The sequence below is a fragment of the Triticum urartu genome, chromosome 2 (genome assembly GCF_003073215.2).
Source record: "Triticum urartu cultivar G1812 chromosome 2, Tu2.1, whole genome shotgun sequence".
NCBI lineage: Eukaryota > Viridiplantae > Streptophyta > Magnoliopsida > Poales > Poaceae > Triticum > Triticum urartu.
In genome coordinates, this window is record NC_053023.1 from 381435061 (window position 1) to 381451614 (window position 16554).

General features: G+C 40.0%; 1 protein-coding gene and 2 long non-coding RNA genes across 3 annotated transcripts; all 3 read right to left on the reverse strand.

Moving 5' to 3' along the window:
- Positions 1-1467: 1467 nt before the first annotated feature.
- On the reverse strand, positions 1468-2515 carry LOC125537406. Its single transcript, XR_007295856.1, has 3 exons — positions 2375-2515; positions 2000-2219; positions 1468-1602 (listed from the first exon to the last, which is right to left on the reverse strand). It is a non-coding gene; the product is annotated as an uncharacterized LOC125537406 (long non-coding RNA).
- Positions 2516-2874: 359 nt separating this feature from the next.
- LOC125536842 (ABC transporter G family member 7-like) lies at positions 2875-5038 on the reverse strand. Its single transcript, XM_048700127.1, has 5 exons — positions 5031-5038; positions 4397-4468; positions 4210-4289; positions 3843-4044; positions 2875-3220 (listed from the first exon to the last, which is right to left on the reverse strand). Exons 1-5 carry the CDS (start codon positions 5036-5038, stop codon positions 2875-2877), a joined length of 708 nt encoding a protein of 235 aa, XP_048556084.1.
- Positions 5039-5193: 155 nt separating this feature from the next.
- On the reverse strand, positions 5194-7906 carry LOC125537407. Its single transcript, XR_007295857.1, has 4 exons — positions 7162-7906; positions 7001-7076; positions 6592-6793; positions 5194-5384 (listed from the first exon to the last, which is right to left on the reverse strand). It is a non-coding gene; the product is annotated as an uncharacterized LOC125537407 (long non-coding RNA).
- Between the last annotated feature and the right edge of the window lie 8648 nt (positions 7907-16554).

The window sequence follows — 16554 nt, forward strand, 5'->3', positions numbered from 1 at the left end:
AATGGTATAAAAATATAAAACTATCTTGTAGTACGATAATATTTCATACACCACAATATGCTTCTTTTTTATCATTATTACCATAAAGAAAAATCAGTAAAAGGATACGACAATGACACTCAATGCCATTCATAATACACTCATAGTAAATTCTCAAAAAAAAATCATAGTAATCATATCGTTCAGTGCACGTATTGACTGATATAGCTAAAGCTAAGAGTATTTAAAGCAAGAAAAAATTAGGACATAGAATGGTTTCACTTTGTTGCTTTCCATTGGACGGCCAAAAGGGCATGGCCTTACTCCTTTGACGTGCATCTTTGATGGCCTTACAAAATGTTGTTCTTAACAGAAAAATGTTCCCATTCAAATAAAAATAAAGAATGTCACATGTTCCCTATTTAAACAAGAATAACACATGTTCTTTGCTAGAAATCATGCGTGCAATGTTGGCCAAAAGTATAGTATGAGCAATACCATCAACAAGTACGAGGGGATAAAGAGTGAGCAAACCAAATACATAATAATGTGAATTGCAAGTGGTAACTGTCTCCAGTAAGTTTGAATTGTAATTGGTAATACTCTCTGCAACATGTCCTCTGGCACCTTGCAATAGAAAATATGGCATGTATATTCACATTCATATGAAAAGCTATGGAAACTGAAAACACACCAAAATAATGCACAATCTGGATGTATTGGTTTTTGTTTTCACATTTTGCTTCCCAGCACAAGTACCAGACAGGAAGATTCAGATACATGCAAAACGGCTTCTGTGTGCACATACGCCTTGAATGGTAAAAAAAAATATAGATCTGTTTCCTAGAAAGGAAGAACGCAGTGAGGACACAAATAAAAATGAATGTTGAGAATAGAAACAAATATAAGAATAGGCTTTCAGCGAAAGTTGTATTCTTGTAGAAATTTTGCTGAGCATTAGATAGTCCATCACTATAGTAAATGTGGACATAAAGTGCAAGCCATAGAAGATACATTGTGCTGGTCGGGTTGTGATCAATCAAATCACCGAATCAAAAAATATATCAGCCTGTGAACACTGCCTGTTACAGCTTGGCAGGCACAGATGCACAACTTTCTACCAGTATTTGCAAAGGTGCACTCGCAAAAGGTCAACAACTGTTTTTGATCAGGTGTACTAAAAAACACTTAATAATTTAGCTGCTCTAGTTGCATAGATATCAACAATATGGAATAAAAGGAGTCTAGAATTTCAACAAATGATACAAAGCATTTGGGAGAATGCAAGCCACTGACTCTTGTTATGAGTCAAGAAATTTAGCTGATCATTTTTTCTTGTCGTGGACTGGGATGTTGCATTCTCGGAACACTGGCATGTTTTCTATTTGTTTTCAGATATTATATATACCCTATCAACTCAAACTCGATTTTGCATTTTTTTAATTCAAATTGTTTTTATCTGAGTTGCAGAAGAGTGATTGACATGTTGTCAAGCAATATGACCAAAGTTCCTTTGAGCAATCGTCATAACACACTCCACTTGTGTTCCAACTTCCAAGTAATTCCAAATGTTACCTCCAGTTCAACTCCAATTAAGCTGCAGTTGCATTCTTCCAAGAATGGCTGCATCCACATAAAGAAAAGGCATTAGAAAGATTGGATCACTGACTTCTATAAAATAGATCTACACGCTTTGATGTATGCTGTTATGTGAGGAACATAAACCTGAATGGAAAATTGGAGAAACAATAGTAAAAAATAGTTCCAGTCAAAGGTCCACTTCTCATCCCATTGAGCAGATTTCAATAAAAAGTAATGGAAACATTAAAAAAAAGAGAATTAGAAACATAAAGTAGAAATTCACCTGCTCAACACTATGCATGAAATATTTGTTAAGAATACGGCGCATGAAATATTTGTTAGGAATATGCATAAGCTAAACCAATGCCAAATTCTACCATGTGGCATGGACTATGGTGTCGCGCAACACTTTCAACTTTGATGTGAGGATAATACTGACCTAGAAACTGTAGGATGAAGTTTAGCCATTGGATAGAGAATGGATCCAAATATCAATGGAAATGCTGCTCCAATCGGAATCTCGGCCAGCATCTTAGAAGAGAGATATGGTCCTAGTGCATAGGAACCCTTTGCACGTTCCTGTCAACTATAGCTCGTTCTTTCGGGAAAACCCCCACCGTCTTTGTCAGAGCAGCCATTGCTGTGTTTATGGCAGCCACCTAACTCGTGAAATGAAAGAAAACAGACAGTTATAAGATATGAGGAGGTGCTCAGGCATTTTTTAGAGAAACTGTTCTTTAAGAAAAAATGGGAACAGTTATAAGATAAATCAAATATCAGAATGTGTTTGTTCCATAGATTCAAGACATTCTACCTGAAGAAGTCCCATCCTATCTTGTATGGAAGTTTGAGTTTTCCCCATTCGCCAGAACACTGATCCAAATATAATTGTTGAAGTAACATACATTCTTGCTCTCACTTTGTTTGTTGGTCCATCACAAAAAGCCTGAAATACTTCTCAGAATCAACTAATAGATAGTCAATCTTCAGGTAAACAACCATTTAGATTTCAGGCAGCTAAGCTCAGATATCTCGAAGCTACCCAAGCTAAGATTCGAAATTCAGAAAATAACCAATCTAGAAGTGTTCAATTTATTTTGTTCGCGTCAAGAGCCCTTTTCTTGTTTACTTGGTTTACTTACACATTTCATGCAGTAGTTACATGTTGCAGCTACATCAGCCACAGAGTTGGTGAAAGCACAACATGCCACCAAGTGTCAACTTACAGTAAATATTGAAAAGATAGATCCCCTGAATTTGCTACAGTATAGGTCCGGTTTATTTTAAGCTAAACACACACGCCAAAATAACCTATCAACGAATTTCAAGGCAGAAGTAGGAAAAAAGCTGGAAGACACTATCAGACAAGGCTCCGTGAAAAACATGCATCCATGCTCTCTTGAATATCAAACGAAATTGTCTCCACCAACCACGTCTTTGCTTGCTAGTGGACTTCTGAGCAGGTTTGGTAGAAAATTCAGAGCCCTCCGACTGTGTTACTGGACTGTTAAATTCAGTAATTAGAACCTTATTTGAAAAATCATCAATTAGGTTCTCAATCCTTTTATGTGATGACTGTACACTTTCAGCTGAGCTATAATCAGTGGAAATGAGATCAGCCAAGAACTCAGCGGGGTTCTCATGACCTGGCCATTGGTACCTAATGAAGTAAACAAACTCAAGTTAGTAATCAGTAATAGTACAAGTGCAGAATAAGATATGGGCTGAAAACAAAGCAGTTAAAATAGGCCTGAGTTATGTTCCACGGAGTAAACAGCTAAAAATAACTGTGCAAAAATTCCAGCATCGTGAATGTTCGATTTCAGGGCTCTCCTAACAAGGATACATATAGTCAAATGATAAATTACTTAAGCTTGAAGCAAGTGTGAAAAATCAGACGTACAATACAACCTGAACTGCTGAAAACATGAAGGACCAATGTATGCCTATGGATGGAGTACTTCCCTCTATGCCTACTTATGTAACAATTGCTTCAGTACCGTGTTGGCCACATGAATAATACTAAAATGTTGACACATCACCATATCCATCATCCATGTGTATAACAATCGATCGTGACATGCTACAGTGTCAAATACAAAATGACTGAGATGTGTTACCAAAATCCAATCTATGCCTGGTATTACTTAGCCCTGCTAACTATATTATAAATTAAATAAGTGCAGTACATACATTTGAGATATGTGGAAATCATGGAAAATATTATGTTTTAGAGAACACCAAATGACAGATAGGAATGTAAGTGATGACAGAATAACAACCCTAATGACGCAAAGTATTTTAGAGGTTCTTCTTTTGCCGGCCCCATATATACAACTTCTCCCTCTGAGAGTAGCACAATGTCATCACATTTGCTATAGACTGAACCTCTCGGCTGGTGTATAGAGCATATGACCGTGTGCCCATCTTCTGCAAGCTGTCTAAGGGTCTCCATCACCTTCTCTGACTGGAATGCATCAAGGCCTAAAAGAGAGTAACAAACATACACAAAGTTCATGTGCTATCAGTTCATATTTTACAGCTGGCATACCAAGCTATTAAAAAGAACTCTAGCTAATATTCAGGAGAGGGTCTCAGGAGAAAAGGCTAATCCATGTGAAAGTTCAACAATTCAACAAGGGATCCCACCTAAAAACGGAAAGTTGCAAGAACAGTGTGTCTCATTTTTCTTCACGGGACTGTGGGTGATACTTTGGTGGATTGTCTTGCTTGAGAAACAAACTCGAGAATTAAATTGATAAAATGATGGTTAACATAAAACGTAGACAACTGCAGTTGTGAGGTAATCAGGAAAAGATGCAAGCAGGTCACATACCAGGCCAGTGACTGTAGACAACCTCCCAGGCTTATTGGCCTATCTGTTTTCCTCACAAGATCCACATAATCACTTCACTGAGCCAAGAAATGGGATCACTTATTGATAGTTAAACATGATTTCCTGATCATCAGCTCACTTGTTAGGTTAAAAATATATATAAAGATGGTTATTAGATCAGCATGCCTTGTTTCTTGCAATATTGGTGGCAGATGGAGGCTGATACTTGTGATGTGCAGTTAAATGATTTAATCATTTAGGGGAGATTTGATTTGATGCCTCTGACTGACTATATCAGGCAATGGATACTGAATAATCGCATCATACTTTGAGATAGCAGTAAGGTTAATACTTTAGCTTATTTACCAAATTACATTACTTGCAAAATATTTACCTATTTACAACAGGAAATCGTATATGTATCAGTATTGATGGAGCTAACATTAAACAGTATAATCAACATGTCTAGCTCAGAGCCCTCTTCCTATCATTCCATGATATACATGCTTTTATCCTGAAGTTTGCATCTACTTCGCTATGTCTATTCAGATCAACTTAAGGTTCTGGGAGTAATCAATAGTAAAGTTGGCGGTGTAGAAAAACCAGGATCATATGTATACGTTCAATTTCAGACCACAACATGGCCTACAAGGAGGGAATTAGCTAGGCAACGGAAGAAGCCTGAAAGGTAATCTTGATTAATTCTAAAATAGCAAACCATGATGGATGCCGGTGAGCTGCCTAAACGAACATAAACATTGTTCATCACAAAAATTCAGAAATTTGTCATTCACTAATGGAGCACACACATGCCAGGGATGTTAAAGAAATGGGGAACATCGTACATCATTAGAAATATTCATGCAATATTGAGAAGCTCAATTATTAAATGGTGCAAACAAAGTAAGCAGAATCTCAAGTAAATATGAATATGTGACGAAAAGGACCTTAGATGTTGCAGATGTTGATGAGTGGCAATATTCTGTACCTGTAGAAATAAAGTATGCGTAGTTAGGGAGGAAGAGGAAACTGAATTTTTTTTCATTCTGTCAAAATTATATATTTTAAAATGTCATTCAGTTTTGCCGCATATGGTTTTTATGTAAACTTTTGAATGTTGAAACATATGTTTCATGAATCTTGAAACATATTAGCTTGCACAATTTTTTTTAAAAAAGTACTAAATTATTTTCCCGTATAAAATTTAAGAAAGCGCTAGCAGCAGACTGGTTAAGAGTAGAGGCTTCAGAAGATGTTGCAGAGGTGTGGAAGAAGGTAATACTCAAAAATAGAATTTTTTAGGTCAAATCAAGTTGCATCTCTAACTGGAGATGAAAGGTTTAATGTCATGAGTGTACCAAGCAGAGAGCATCTATTTTGCAAGCAGAGAGGCTGCAGGGTGCCTTTTATGCATTCAACAGAAGGACTAAGTAGATGCATCCTTTTTCACCTCCTATATTCACCATCCGCCTCTCCCATTTTCTCTCTCCACTGCCTCCTCTCAACCCATCCCGGTAAGCCCCACCTTCGCCTCGTCGATGCATACGGCCTTTGCATCACGGTGCGCAAACCTTCATGATCTAAATAGATCTACCTTTCATGTCAATATATAATGCTTGCTCACAGCCCATGACTCAATCTCTTGAAACAACAAAACACGTGGGTTTTAAAAAAAATAATTGAAACTACAATGTGGTATTTTTTAACTCAAACTACAATGTGCAGATTATATATTTAGATTATTTAGATTATATATTTGAGTAGTTGTGACAAAACAAAACATCGCTGCCGATACTATTGTGGATAACCCAATATAGCAAAACTTTGGCCTCCTTTCCTGTAGTTAGGCAACTTCAGGAGCATAGCAACACAATGGGATGGGAAGGTAAGCAACAAAACTTCAAATGTCTGAGTTGCTTGGACTACAATTTATGAAATCCTCACTAATTCAATATGTCCTCATAAACTGTAACCCTTTTAGCGCTGAGTGTGGCATTGGCGTTGGATCATGATAATTCACATACGGCAATTGTTCCAGAATAATTGTTCCTGTTGTGTGGAAGAATCATGTATGTATGCACTAAAATAATCATAACCAGAAGGATCATGTATGTATCAGATTATCTTGTGTGGAAAGAACAGAACCACAAGCATGTTGTTCAAACAATGCACACTTGAATGTAAAGAAAACTTACTGGCTCAGATGAGATCGTTGGCGGCAGAGGAGGAGCAGAGGAAGGCGGGCGGCGGAGAATAGGATCGGCGGGCGGAGGGCGAGGATGTACAGACTGAAGCGAAAAATGATGCAGATGAAGGAAAGATTCACCAGGTTGAACAAGCCTTGGAGTGGTCAGTACAAAACTGGAGCCTGACGATTGCTATGTATGTATCTAGCCTCTACAATTTTCATGAACAGAGACAAAGTTCAGAAGATGTTGGTACAGAGCAAAAACACAGAGTTGAGATGAGCAAACAGTGTTGTGTGTCACGCATCCAAGCAAGCATGCATCTAAAAATTTCAGTTTTCTCACACCCACCAAGTACTAATAAATTAATTGAAGTTGTATGTAGATTCGCAGAAATCCCTCCCTGCTGTGACCTGACCTGCGTGCATCTGTTGTCTCAAGAGCAGAGCATCGGTGGTCTTCCGTTCCGTTGCAGGTGCTGCACCTGCGTGCATCTGCATCAGGGAGGGAGGGTGTGAGTGAGGGGAGCCGCCAAATCCAAAACAATCAAGAGTCCAGTTGGGAGAGGAGAAGAGGGACCTTGACGACATCCAGGCATTCCATGGCGGCTGCAAACGGCGGCGGAGGCTTGGCCGTGGAGCGGCGGCGGAGGCTTGGCCGTGGATGGGCGGGCGGCGGCCGGCGGCGAAGGCCCGACCATGCTCTGGTCGTTGGGAGGAGGAGGTGCGGGGTGTGGGAAAGGTCGTCGTGTGGGGGTTCGTGCGTGCGTGCCGTGGGCAAAGGTCGTGGTGCAGTGGGTTTTTTCGGAACGGGTTAACCCAATGGTATTGGTGGGTAATTAAAGTATAAAACGTGTTTGATGTTTTAGAGGAATGTAGGCCTTCAGCTTGCAGGTTTGGATAGATAGGATGACTTGGTTCTCCGCCCTCTCTTTCTTTTATAGGGGTAGTAGATACAAGTGTACCCGCAGCAACGTGCGGGGTATCATCTAGTTTCTACCATGTCCGAGGAAAGTAAATAATGGGCTGGAAAATTAAGAGCATTGAAATGAAAGCACGCAATCTTTGCTCCCATTATGATAGCATGTTTCTCTATTTTAAGGCCAGGAGCATGCAACCAATGCACGTCATCGAGCTCCTGTACTTGATAACTTAGGTACAGAGGCCATGATAATTTTTCCCTATGGATAAAAGTTGTTGAAAATTGAAAGCACAAGTGCTCCCTAGGTGGTTTTGATAATTGATGACAACATATCTCTTATTGGACTAACATTTCTATCTAGCATGTTTCAGATAAGTTCAACAATGGAGTGGCATGGACTAAAGGTTGTGGGAACTTCTTCAAAATGCTAAGGACAAAGGATTGGCTAAAGCTTAAAGCTCAAGACTCTTTATTTTACATTTTAATGATCCAAGATCACATTGAGTCCATAGGAAAAGCTAATACTATCAAGGAGGGATGAGGTGTTGCTTAATGAGCCTCTTGCTTCATGTGCTTAATGATATGCTCCAAAATCCTCAGCTACTTTCCCACTTCCACATATGACCTAAACCCTAATCCAAACTCGGTCCTACCGATTCTTCCTATCCGGCGCCACCGAGTTTCACTTTTCATAAGCCACTGCCAAACCCTAGCAATTCGGTTCTACCGATAGGGATCTCGGTCTCACCGAGATGGGATTGCAAACTCTCTGTTTCACTTTTGTAACTTTTCGGTCTCACCGAAAGAGCGGATCGGTCCCACCGAGATTGCAATGTAAATTCAGTGTTTCCTTTTTGTAACTTTTTGGTCTCACCGAAAGAGCAAATCGGTCCCACCGAGTTTGCCTGACCAACTCTCTGGTTAGCTAATTACCAAATTCGGTTTCACCGAGTTTGTGTAATCGGTCTCACCGAGATTACGTTATGCCCAAACCCTAACCATATCGGTCCTACCGAGTTGCATGGCAGTCCCACCGAAAATCTCTAACGGTCACTAGGTTTACATTTTCGGTCCGACCGAGTTTGTTGATTCGGTCCCACCGAGATTGGAAAACTGTGTGTAACGGTTGGATTTTGTGTGGAGGCTATATATACCCCTCCACCTCCTCTTCATTCGTGGAGAGAGCTATCAGAACACATACACAATTCCAACTCATATGTTCTGAGAGAGAACCACCTACTCATGTGTTGAGACCAAGATATTCCATTCCTACCATATGAATCTTGATCTCTAGCCTTCCCCAAGTTGCTTTCCACTCAAATCTTCTTTCCACAAAATCCAAATCCTATGAGAGAGAGTTGAGTGTTGGGGGAGACTATCATTTGAAGCACAAGAGCAAGGAGTTCATTACCTACACACCATTTGTTACTTCTTGGAGAGTGGTGTCTCCTAGATTGGCTAGGTGTCACTTGGGAGCCTCCGACAAGATTGTGGAGTTGAACCAAGGAGTTTGTAAGGGCAAGGAGATCGCCTACTTCGTGAAGATCTACCGCTAGTGAGGCAAGTCCTGTGTGGGCGATGGCCATGGTGGGATAGACAAGGTTGCTTCTTCGTGGACCCTTTGTGGGTGGTTGCTTCTTCGTGGACCCTTCGTGGGTGGAGCCCTTTGTGGACTCGCGCAACCGTTACCCTTTGTGGGTGGAGCCCTCCGTGGACTCTCGCAACCGTTACCCTTCGTGGGTTGAAGTCTCCATCAACGTGGATGTAGGATAGCACCACCTATCCGAACCATGGGAAAAACATCTGTGTCTCCAATTGCGTTTGAATTCTCCAAACCCTTCCCTTTACATTCTTGCAAGTTGCATGCTTTACATTCCGCTGCTCATATACTCTTTGCATGCTTGCTTGATATGTATTGTGTATGTTGAAATTGTGCCTAAACTCCACTTAAACCAAAAAAGCTTAAAAATTGCAACTTTAGCATTAAGTGTCTAATCACCCCCCTCTAGACACATCTACTTCTAGATCCTACAAGTGGTATCAGAGCTTTGGTCTCCATTGCCTTGGTTTAATCACCATTGGAGGAAGATGGATGTGTCTACATTAGGGAGTCTTAGACATAGAGTGCCTATTCTTTATGGAGAGTATTTTCATGAGTGAAAAAATGAGATGCTTGTAATCTTCAATCAATATCATTTGAACAAGTATATTGCTAGCCCTTGTGCACCTCATATTGATCCTTTGCATCCTACCCTAGATGAAGATATTGACATGATTCGCAATCTTAGAACTATTGAGCTCATCATTAGAGGATTGCCCAAAAATTTGATTGCTAGTTTGCCTACTCTAAATTGTGCCTATACTATATAGAAATTTCTTGAGGAACGATTTCCCGATCATTCCTTGAAAATTTTGGATGAAATTCTCCATAAATCTATTGCCTTGAGTAAGATAAACTCTAGTGATCCTAGTTTTGGTAATTGTCTATTTGAACTTACCAATCTTAAGCATGCTAAAGGAGATGTTGGAATCATTAATGATATCATATTCAAAGCTATAAGAATTCATAAAAGTGACCACTTTGATGATCATTTATCTAATGAGTTACCCTCTCTAGGAAATGATGATCACAAGATCATGATGAACATGGATACTATGATGATGATAGTGACTTCGATCTTGATGATGCAATGAGACATTTTGGTCTTATGGCAAATCTTCGGGGATATGAATCAGGAGGAAAGGAATGGGTTCTTGATAGTGGATGTACTGATCATATGACCGGAGATGAAGAGATGTTTCGTGAGCTTGCTGAAAATGACGGCCCTCGAAAATATGTCACCTTTGGTGATAATTCAAAGGGTAAAGTGGTTGGCCTTGTTAAGGTGCCCATCTCACATGATAGTTCCATTCAAAATGTCATGCTCGTTGAATCTCTCGGCTACAACTTACTTTCACTATCTAGACTTGCTGATTTCGGTTTGAATGTCCTATTTACTGAAGTAGATTGCCAAGTATTTCGTCGAGACAATCATAAAATGGTCTTTACCGGTATGCGTAGAGGTGATCTTTACATTGTCGATTTCTCTAAAAAGGCACAACCTAAAACTTGCTTTGTTGCTAAATCCTCAAAAGGTTGGTTGTGGCATAGATGACTAGGTCACGTTGGCATGAGAAACCTTGACAAGCTTATTAAAGAAAATCATATCCTTGGAGTTAACGATGTCATATTTGATAAGGATAGACTTTGCAGTGCTTGTCAAGTAGGTAAACAGGTTGGAGGAAGACATCCCGTGAAGAACATCATGACCACAAGGAGGCCACTCGAGCTACTTCACATGGATCTTTTTGGTCCCAACGCCTACAAGAGTCTCGGTGGAAATTCTTTTGGTCTAGTTATAGTTGATGATTTTTCAAGATTTACGTGGGTGTTCTTTCTTAATGACAAGTTGCGGGTCCAGAAGATCTTCAGAAACTTCGCTAGGAAGGCCCAAAATCAATTTGATGTGAAGATCAAGAAGGTTCGGAGTGACAACGGAACGGAGTTCAAGAACGCAAATGTGGACACCTTTCTTGATGAAGAAGGGATTTCACACGAGTTCTCGGCTACGTACACACCTCAACAAAATGGAGTTGTTGAGAGGAAGAACCGGACGCTCATCGAAATGGCAAGAACGATGCTTGATGAATACAAGACGCCAAAGCACTTTTGGGCAGAAGCGGTTGAGACAGCTTGTCACGCAACAAATCGCTTATATCTTCACAAGCTACTCGGCAAGACGGCATACGAGCTTCTCACCGGTAACAAACCCCAAGTTGGATACTTTTGAGTATTCGGCTCAAAGTGCTACATTCTTGATAAGCATCGTCGTTCAAAGTTTGCTCCTAAATCTCATGAAGGTTTTCTACTTGGTTATGGCTCAAACTCTCACACTTACCGTGTCTACAACAATTTCACCCGAAAGGTTGAAGAGACGGTAGATGTGAAGTTTGATGAATCTAATGGCTCGCAAGTAGAGCAATTGCCAATTGATGTAGGAGACAAAGACCCTTCAGAAGCAATTCAAGACTTGTCCATTGGCAAAATTCGTCCAACGAAGGTGAAGGAGAGTACTTCATCCGTCCAAGTGGAAGCTTCTACTTCACGACAAGGTGAACCAAGAATCGACACGGAAGCATCCACAAGTGGGACACACCAAGATGAAGAAAACGAGGAAATACATCAAGACGAACATCAACAATCTCCTCCACCACGACAAGAGAACGACAACGTCAACAATGAAGAAGGCCAAGAAGAAGAACAAGATGAAGAAGATGTTCAACGAAGACCCAAGCAAAAGCTCTCACGAGTTCGAGCAAGAATTGCCAAAGATCATCCCGTCGAGCAAATCCTCAATGATATACAAACCGGGAGAATCACTCGCTCAAAAACTCGTTTAGCTAACTTTTGTGAAAACTATTCATTCATCTCTAGCATTGAACCTATGAAGGTTGACGAAGCATTGGAAGATCCGGATTGGATAAACGCTATGCATGAAGAGCTACATAATTTTGAGAGAAACCAAGTTTGGACATTGGTTGAGAAGTCCGACAACAACCACAACATCATTTGTACCAAATGGGTGTTTCGCAACAAGCAAGATGAAGATGGACAAGTGGTTCGCAACAAAGCACGTCTCGTCGCCCAAGGGTACACACAAGTCGAAGGTATGGACTATGGTGAGACGTATGCTCCCGTTGCTAGACTTGAGTCCATTCGCATCTTACTTGCCTATGCTAATCACCATAATATCACCTTGTACCAAATGGACATTAAAAGTGCTTTTTTAAATGGTGAAATAGAGGAGGAAGTTTATGTCAAACAACCTCCCGGCTTTATCAATCCTAAGAAACCAAATCATGTTTACAAACTTCACAAAGCTCTTTATGGTCTTAAACAAGCTCCTAGAGCATGGTATAAATGCTTGACCAAGTTCCTTACTACAAGTGGTTTTGAAATTAGTAAAATTGATTCTACTCTTTTTACTAAAAGGGTTAATGGAGAACTATTTGTATGTCAAATTTATGTTGATGATATCATATTTGGTTCAACTAACCCTCTCTTTAGTGAAAAGTTTGGAAAGCTAATGTCAGAGAAGTTTGAGATGTCTATGATGAGTGAACTCAAATTCTTTCTCGGTTTGCAAATCAAGCAAACTAAGAAAGGTACATTTGTCTCTCAAACAAAGTACACCAAGGACTTATTCAAGAAGTTCAATATGCAAGAATGCAAAGGTATGTCTACACCCATGCCTACTAGTGGACATAATGATTTGACCAAAGATGATGAACCGGTTGATCAAAAGGTTTATCGCTCTATGATTGGTTCATTGTTATACCTATGTGCTTCACATCCCGATATTATGCTAAGTGTGTGCATGTGTGCACGATATCAAGCTGCTCCTAAAGATTGTCATCTTAAGGCTGTGAAAAGGATAGTGAGATATTTAATCCATACACCAAATTTTGGTTGGTATCCTAAGAGGTCTTCTTTTGATCTTGTTGGCTATTCCGACTCGGATTATGCCGGAGACAAGGTTGATAGAAAGTCCACTTCGGGTACTTGTCAATTTTTTGGTAGATCTCTTGTGTCTTGGTCTTCCAAGAAACAAAACTCGGTATCCTTATCCACCGCCGAAGCGGAATACATTGCCGCTGGTTCATGTTGTGCTCAATTACTTTGGATGACCCAAACTCTTAAAGATTATGGGATTTATGTGAAACATGTTCCACTGCTTTGTGACAATGAAAATGTTATCAAAATTGGTCATAATCCTGTACAACATTCTTGAACTAAGCATATTGAAGTTCGTCATCATTTCATTCGAGATCATGTTGCTAAGGGTGACATCAATCTTAAGCATGTTCGCACCGATAAGCAATTAGCGGATATATTCACTAAACCACTTGATGAGAAAGTGTTTTGCAGGTTGAGAGGAGAATTGAACATCATTGATGCTTCGAACTTGGAGTAGAAACTCCATTGAATACATGCAAGACATGAGCTTATGACTAATCCATGATATATCTCTTATGATAACTATCTTATGTCTTAGATATATTTGCACCTTGCATGTTGTCTAACCCATGTAGGTGCTTGGTTGAATCTAATTCCATGAGATTGCGACTCACTCACATCTTGAGCAATCTCTACATCACCAAGACTATACACAATAGTGGTTGAAGACAAGGAAGCACAAAACCATTCAAACATATCCTTTGACAAATTCTATGTTAAGCTTCATGATTGTCATTTTTGGATACACAAGTGCTCTTCCTTGCAAGAACTAACCCATGTAGGTAGATGAACTCAAACTTCAAGTGGTGCTCCCAACTCTTGATGAGCTACATCAACCTTGAGCACCCACACAAGTTCAACTACATGAGCAAGAACCACACCACCACCCAAGGTATGTTATTTCATCTTAAAGAAGTTTTACTCCAAGACATGAGTCAAAGCAACTCAACAAGATGTGAATATATCAAGATGCTTAAACGAAAAATGGTAACCCCATTTTGAGCTTAAACGATGAGTATGACCTATGATCAAGTGTTCTCACTTTACTCCTAAGTCAATATACTCTAACATAGGTGACTATGTCACCGCCCAACTCTAGATGAAGCTCTCTTGTGTTCTTTCTTTGTGTTATTGTATTTGTCTCATGCATGTTTATTTTCTCTCTCCTTTTTTAAAAAAAAAACTTCATCTAGATCTTTCAGTTTCTTCTCTTTTCTCTTTGTTTTTGTTCTGCATTTTCTGCACTTAATTCCTTGCAAATCCTTCAGGAAATTCATTGCAAATCTTTGTGAGATCCTACATGTCTAGTGAGCTGAGGTGACAAGTGTTTTTCTCTGTGTAAACTCGGTTTTACCGACTTGCAATTTTCGGTCCAACCGAATCTTTTCGGTACCACCGAAATGTGCCACTCGGTGCCACCGACTTTGCAATCAGAAAAACAGTTTGCCACTTGTTCTACATTTCTTCTGATCCAGCTCCACTCAATGAATCTTGTCCTCTACAAGCATCACAATTTTATCCTCTGCTTTGTGCTGAATCTTAAGGACCAAACCTATTCGACGGATTTCAGGAAAAACCTTCTTGGAAATTGATGTCAAAGGGGGAGAAAGAGATCACATCAAAGCTCAAGGGGGAGAGAAAGTCTCAAGGATCCCAGATGTTGTTAAGGGGGAGAGAGAGATTTCCAGGGAGGGAAAATACTCAAGGATCCCAGATGCTTGATGTTCAAGAGGAGAGATGTCACATGTCTTTTTGGGGGAAAGACATGTATTTGCATTAAGTTCTATCCATTTGTATTTTCAGCTCTGATTTTCTGTTCCCTATCTTCTCCCAATATCCCATGTAAGATTCAGGGGGAGCAAGACACCTAAGGGAAAGAATTCAGTCAAATTCATTGCATATCTTTATTCTTGGGACATGTTGAATTCAATGTGGTACCTTGTACTCACTCTCTACATGTCATCCCAGTCTTGGTATTCTTATGGTTTCTTTTGTTTGCTCTGGCTAGTGGATGTACCTGTGTTATCTAACCTTGTTTGTGCAGGTTCATTCCATCCTAAGCCAACTCAAGACCACAAGGTAAGTATATGCATCAAAATCATGAGTATGAGGAGTTCTTGCTTATGTACATACTGTTTGCAAGAAGGACTCATGAGCATGAAGGTATTTTCCTTGATAATCTTTTGCTCTGATGCATATGGCCAAGATGCATGTAACACATTGCCTACTCTGTCATGGTTATGCTCTCACATGCCTCTATATTTCATATTTATATGAGTGCATACATGTAGGGGGGCCTATGCTTGTTACATGTCCTTCCAAAGCTTTACTTGTTGTTCTTTATATCTTTATCTAAAGCTTTGATGTATGTTGCCATCAATTACCAAAAAGGGGGAGATTGAAAGCACAAGTGCTCCTTAGGTGGTTTTGATAATTGATGACAACATATCTCTTGTTGGACTAACATTTCTATCTAGCATGTTTCAGATAAGTTCAACAATGGAGTGGCATGGACTAAAGGTTGTGGGAACTTCTTCAAAATGCTAAGGACAAAGGATTGGCTAAAGCTTAAAGCTCAAGACTCTTCATTTTATATTTTAGTGATCCAAGATCACATTGAGTCCATAGGAAAAGCCAATACTATCAAGGAGGGATGAGGTGTTGCTTAATGAGCCTCTTGCTTCATGTGCTTAATGATATGCTCCAAAATCCTCAGCTACTTTCCCACTTCCACATATGACCTAAACCCTAAGCCAAACTCGGTCCTACCAATTCTTCCTATTCGGCGCCACCGAGTTTCACTTGTCATAAGCCACTGCCAAACCCTAGCAATTCAGTTCTACCGATAGGGACTCGGTCTCACCGAGATGGGATTGCAAACTCTCTGTTTCCCTTTCGTAACTTTTCGGTCTCACCGAAAGAGCGGATCGGTCCCACCGAGATTGCAATGTAAATTCAGTGTTTCCTTTTTGTAACTTTTCGATCTTACCGAAAGAGCAAATCGGTCCCACCGAGTTTGCCTGACCAACTCTCTGGTTAGCTAATTACCAAATTCGGTCTCACCGAGTTTGTGTAATCGGTCTCACCGAGATTACGTTATGCCCAAACCCTAACCATATCGGTCCTACCGAGTTGCATGTCAGTCCCACCGAAAATCTCTAACGGTCACTAGGTTTACATTTTCGGTCTGACCGAGTTTGTTGATTCGGTCCCACCGAGATTGGAAAACTGTGTGTAACGGTTGGATTTTGTGTGGAGGCTATATATACCCCTCCACATCCTCTTCATTCGTGGAGAGAGCTATCAGAACATATACACAATTCCAACTCATATGTTCTGAGAGAGAACCACCTACTCATGTGTTGAGACCAAGATATTCCATTCCTACCATATGAATCTTGATCTCTAGCCTTCCCCAAGTTGCTTTCCACTCAAATCTTCTTTCCACAAAATCCAAATCCTATGAGAGAGAGTTGAGTGTTGCGGAGACTATC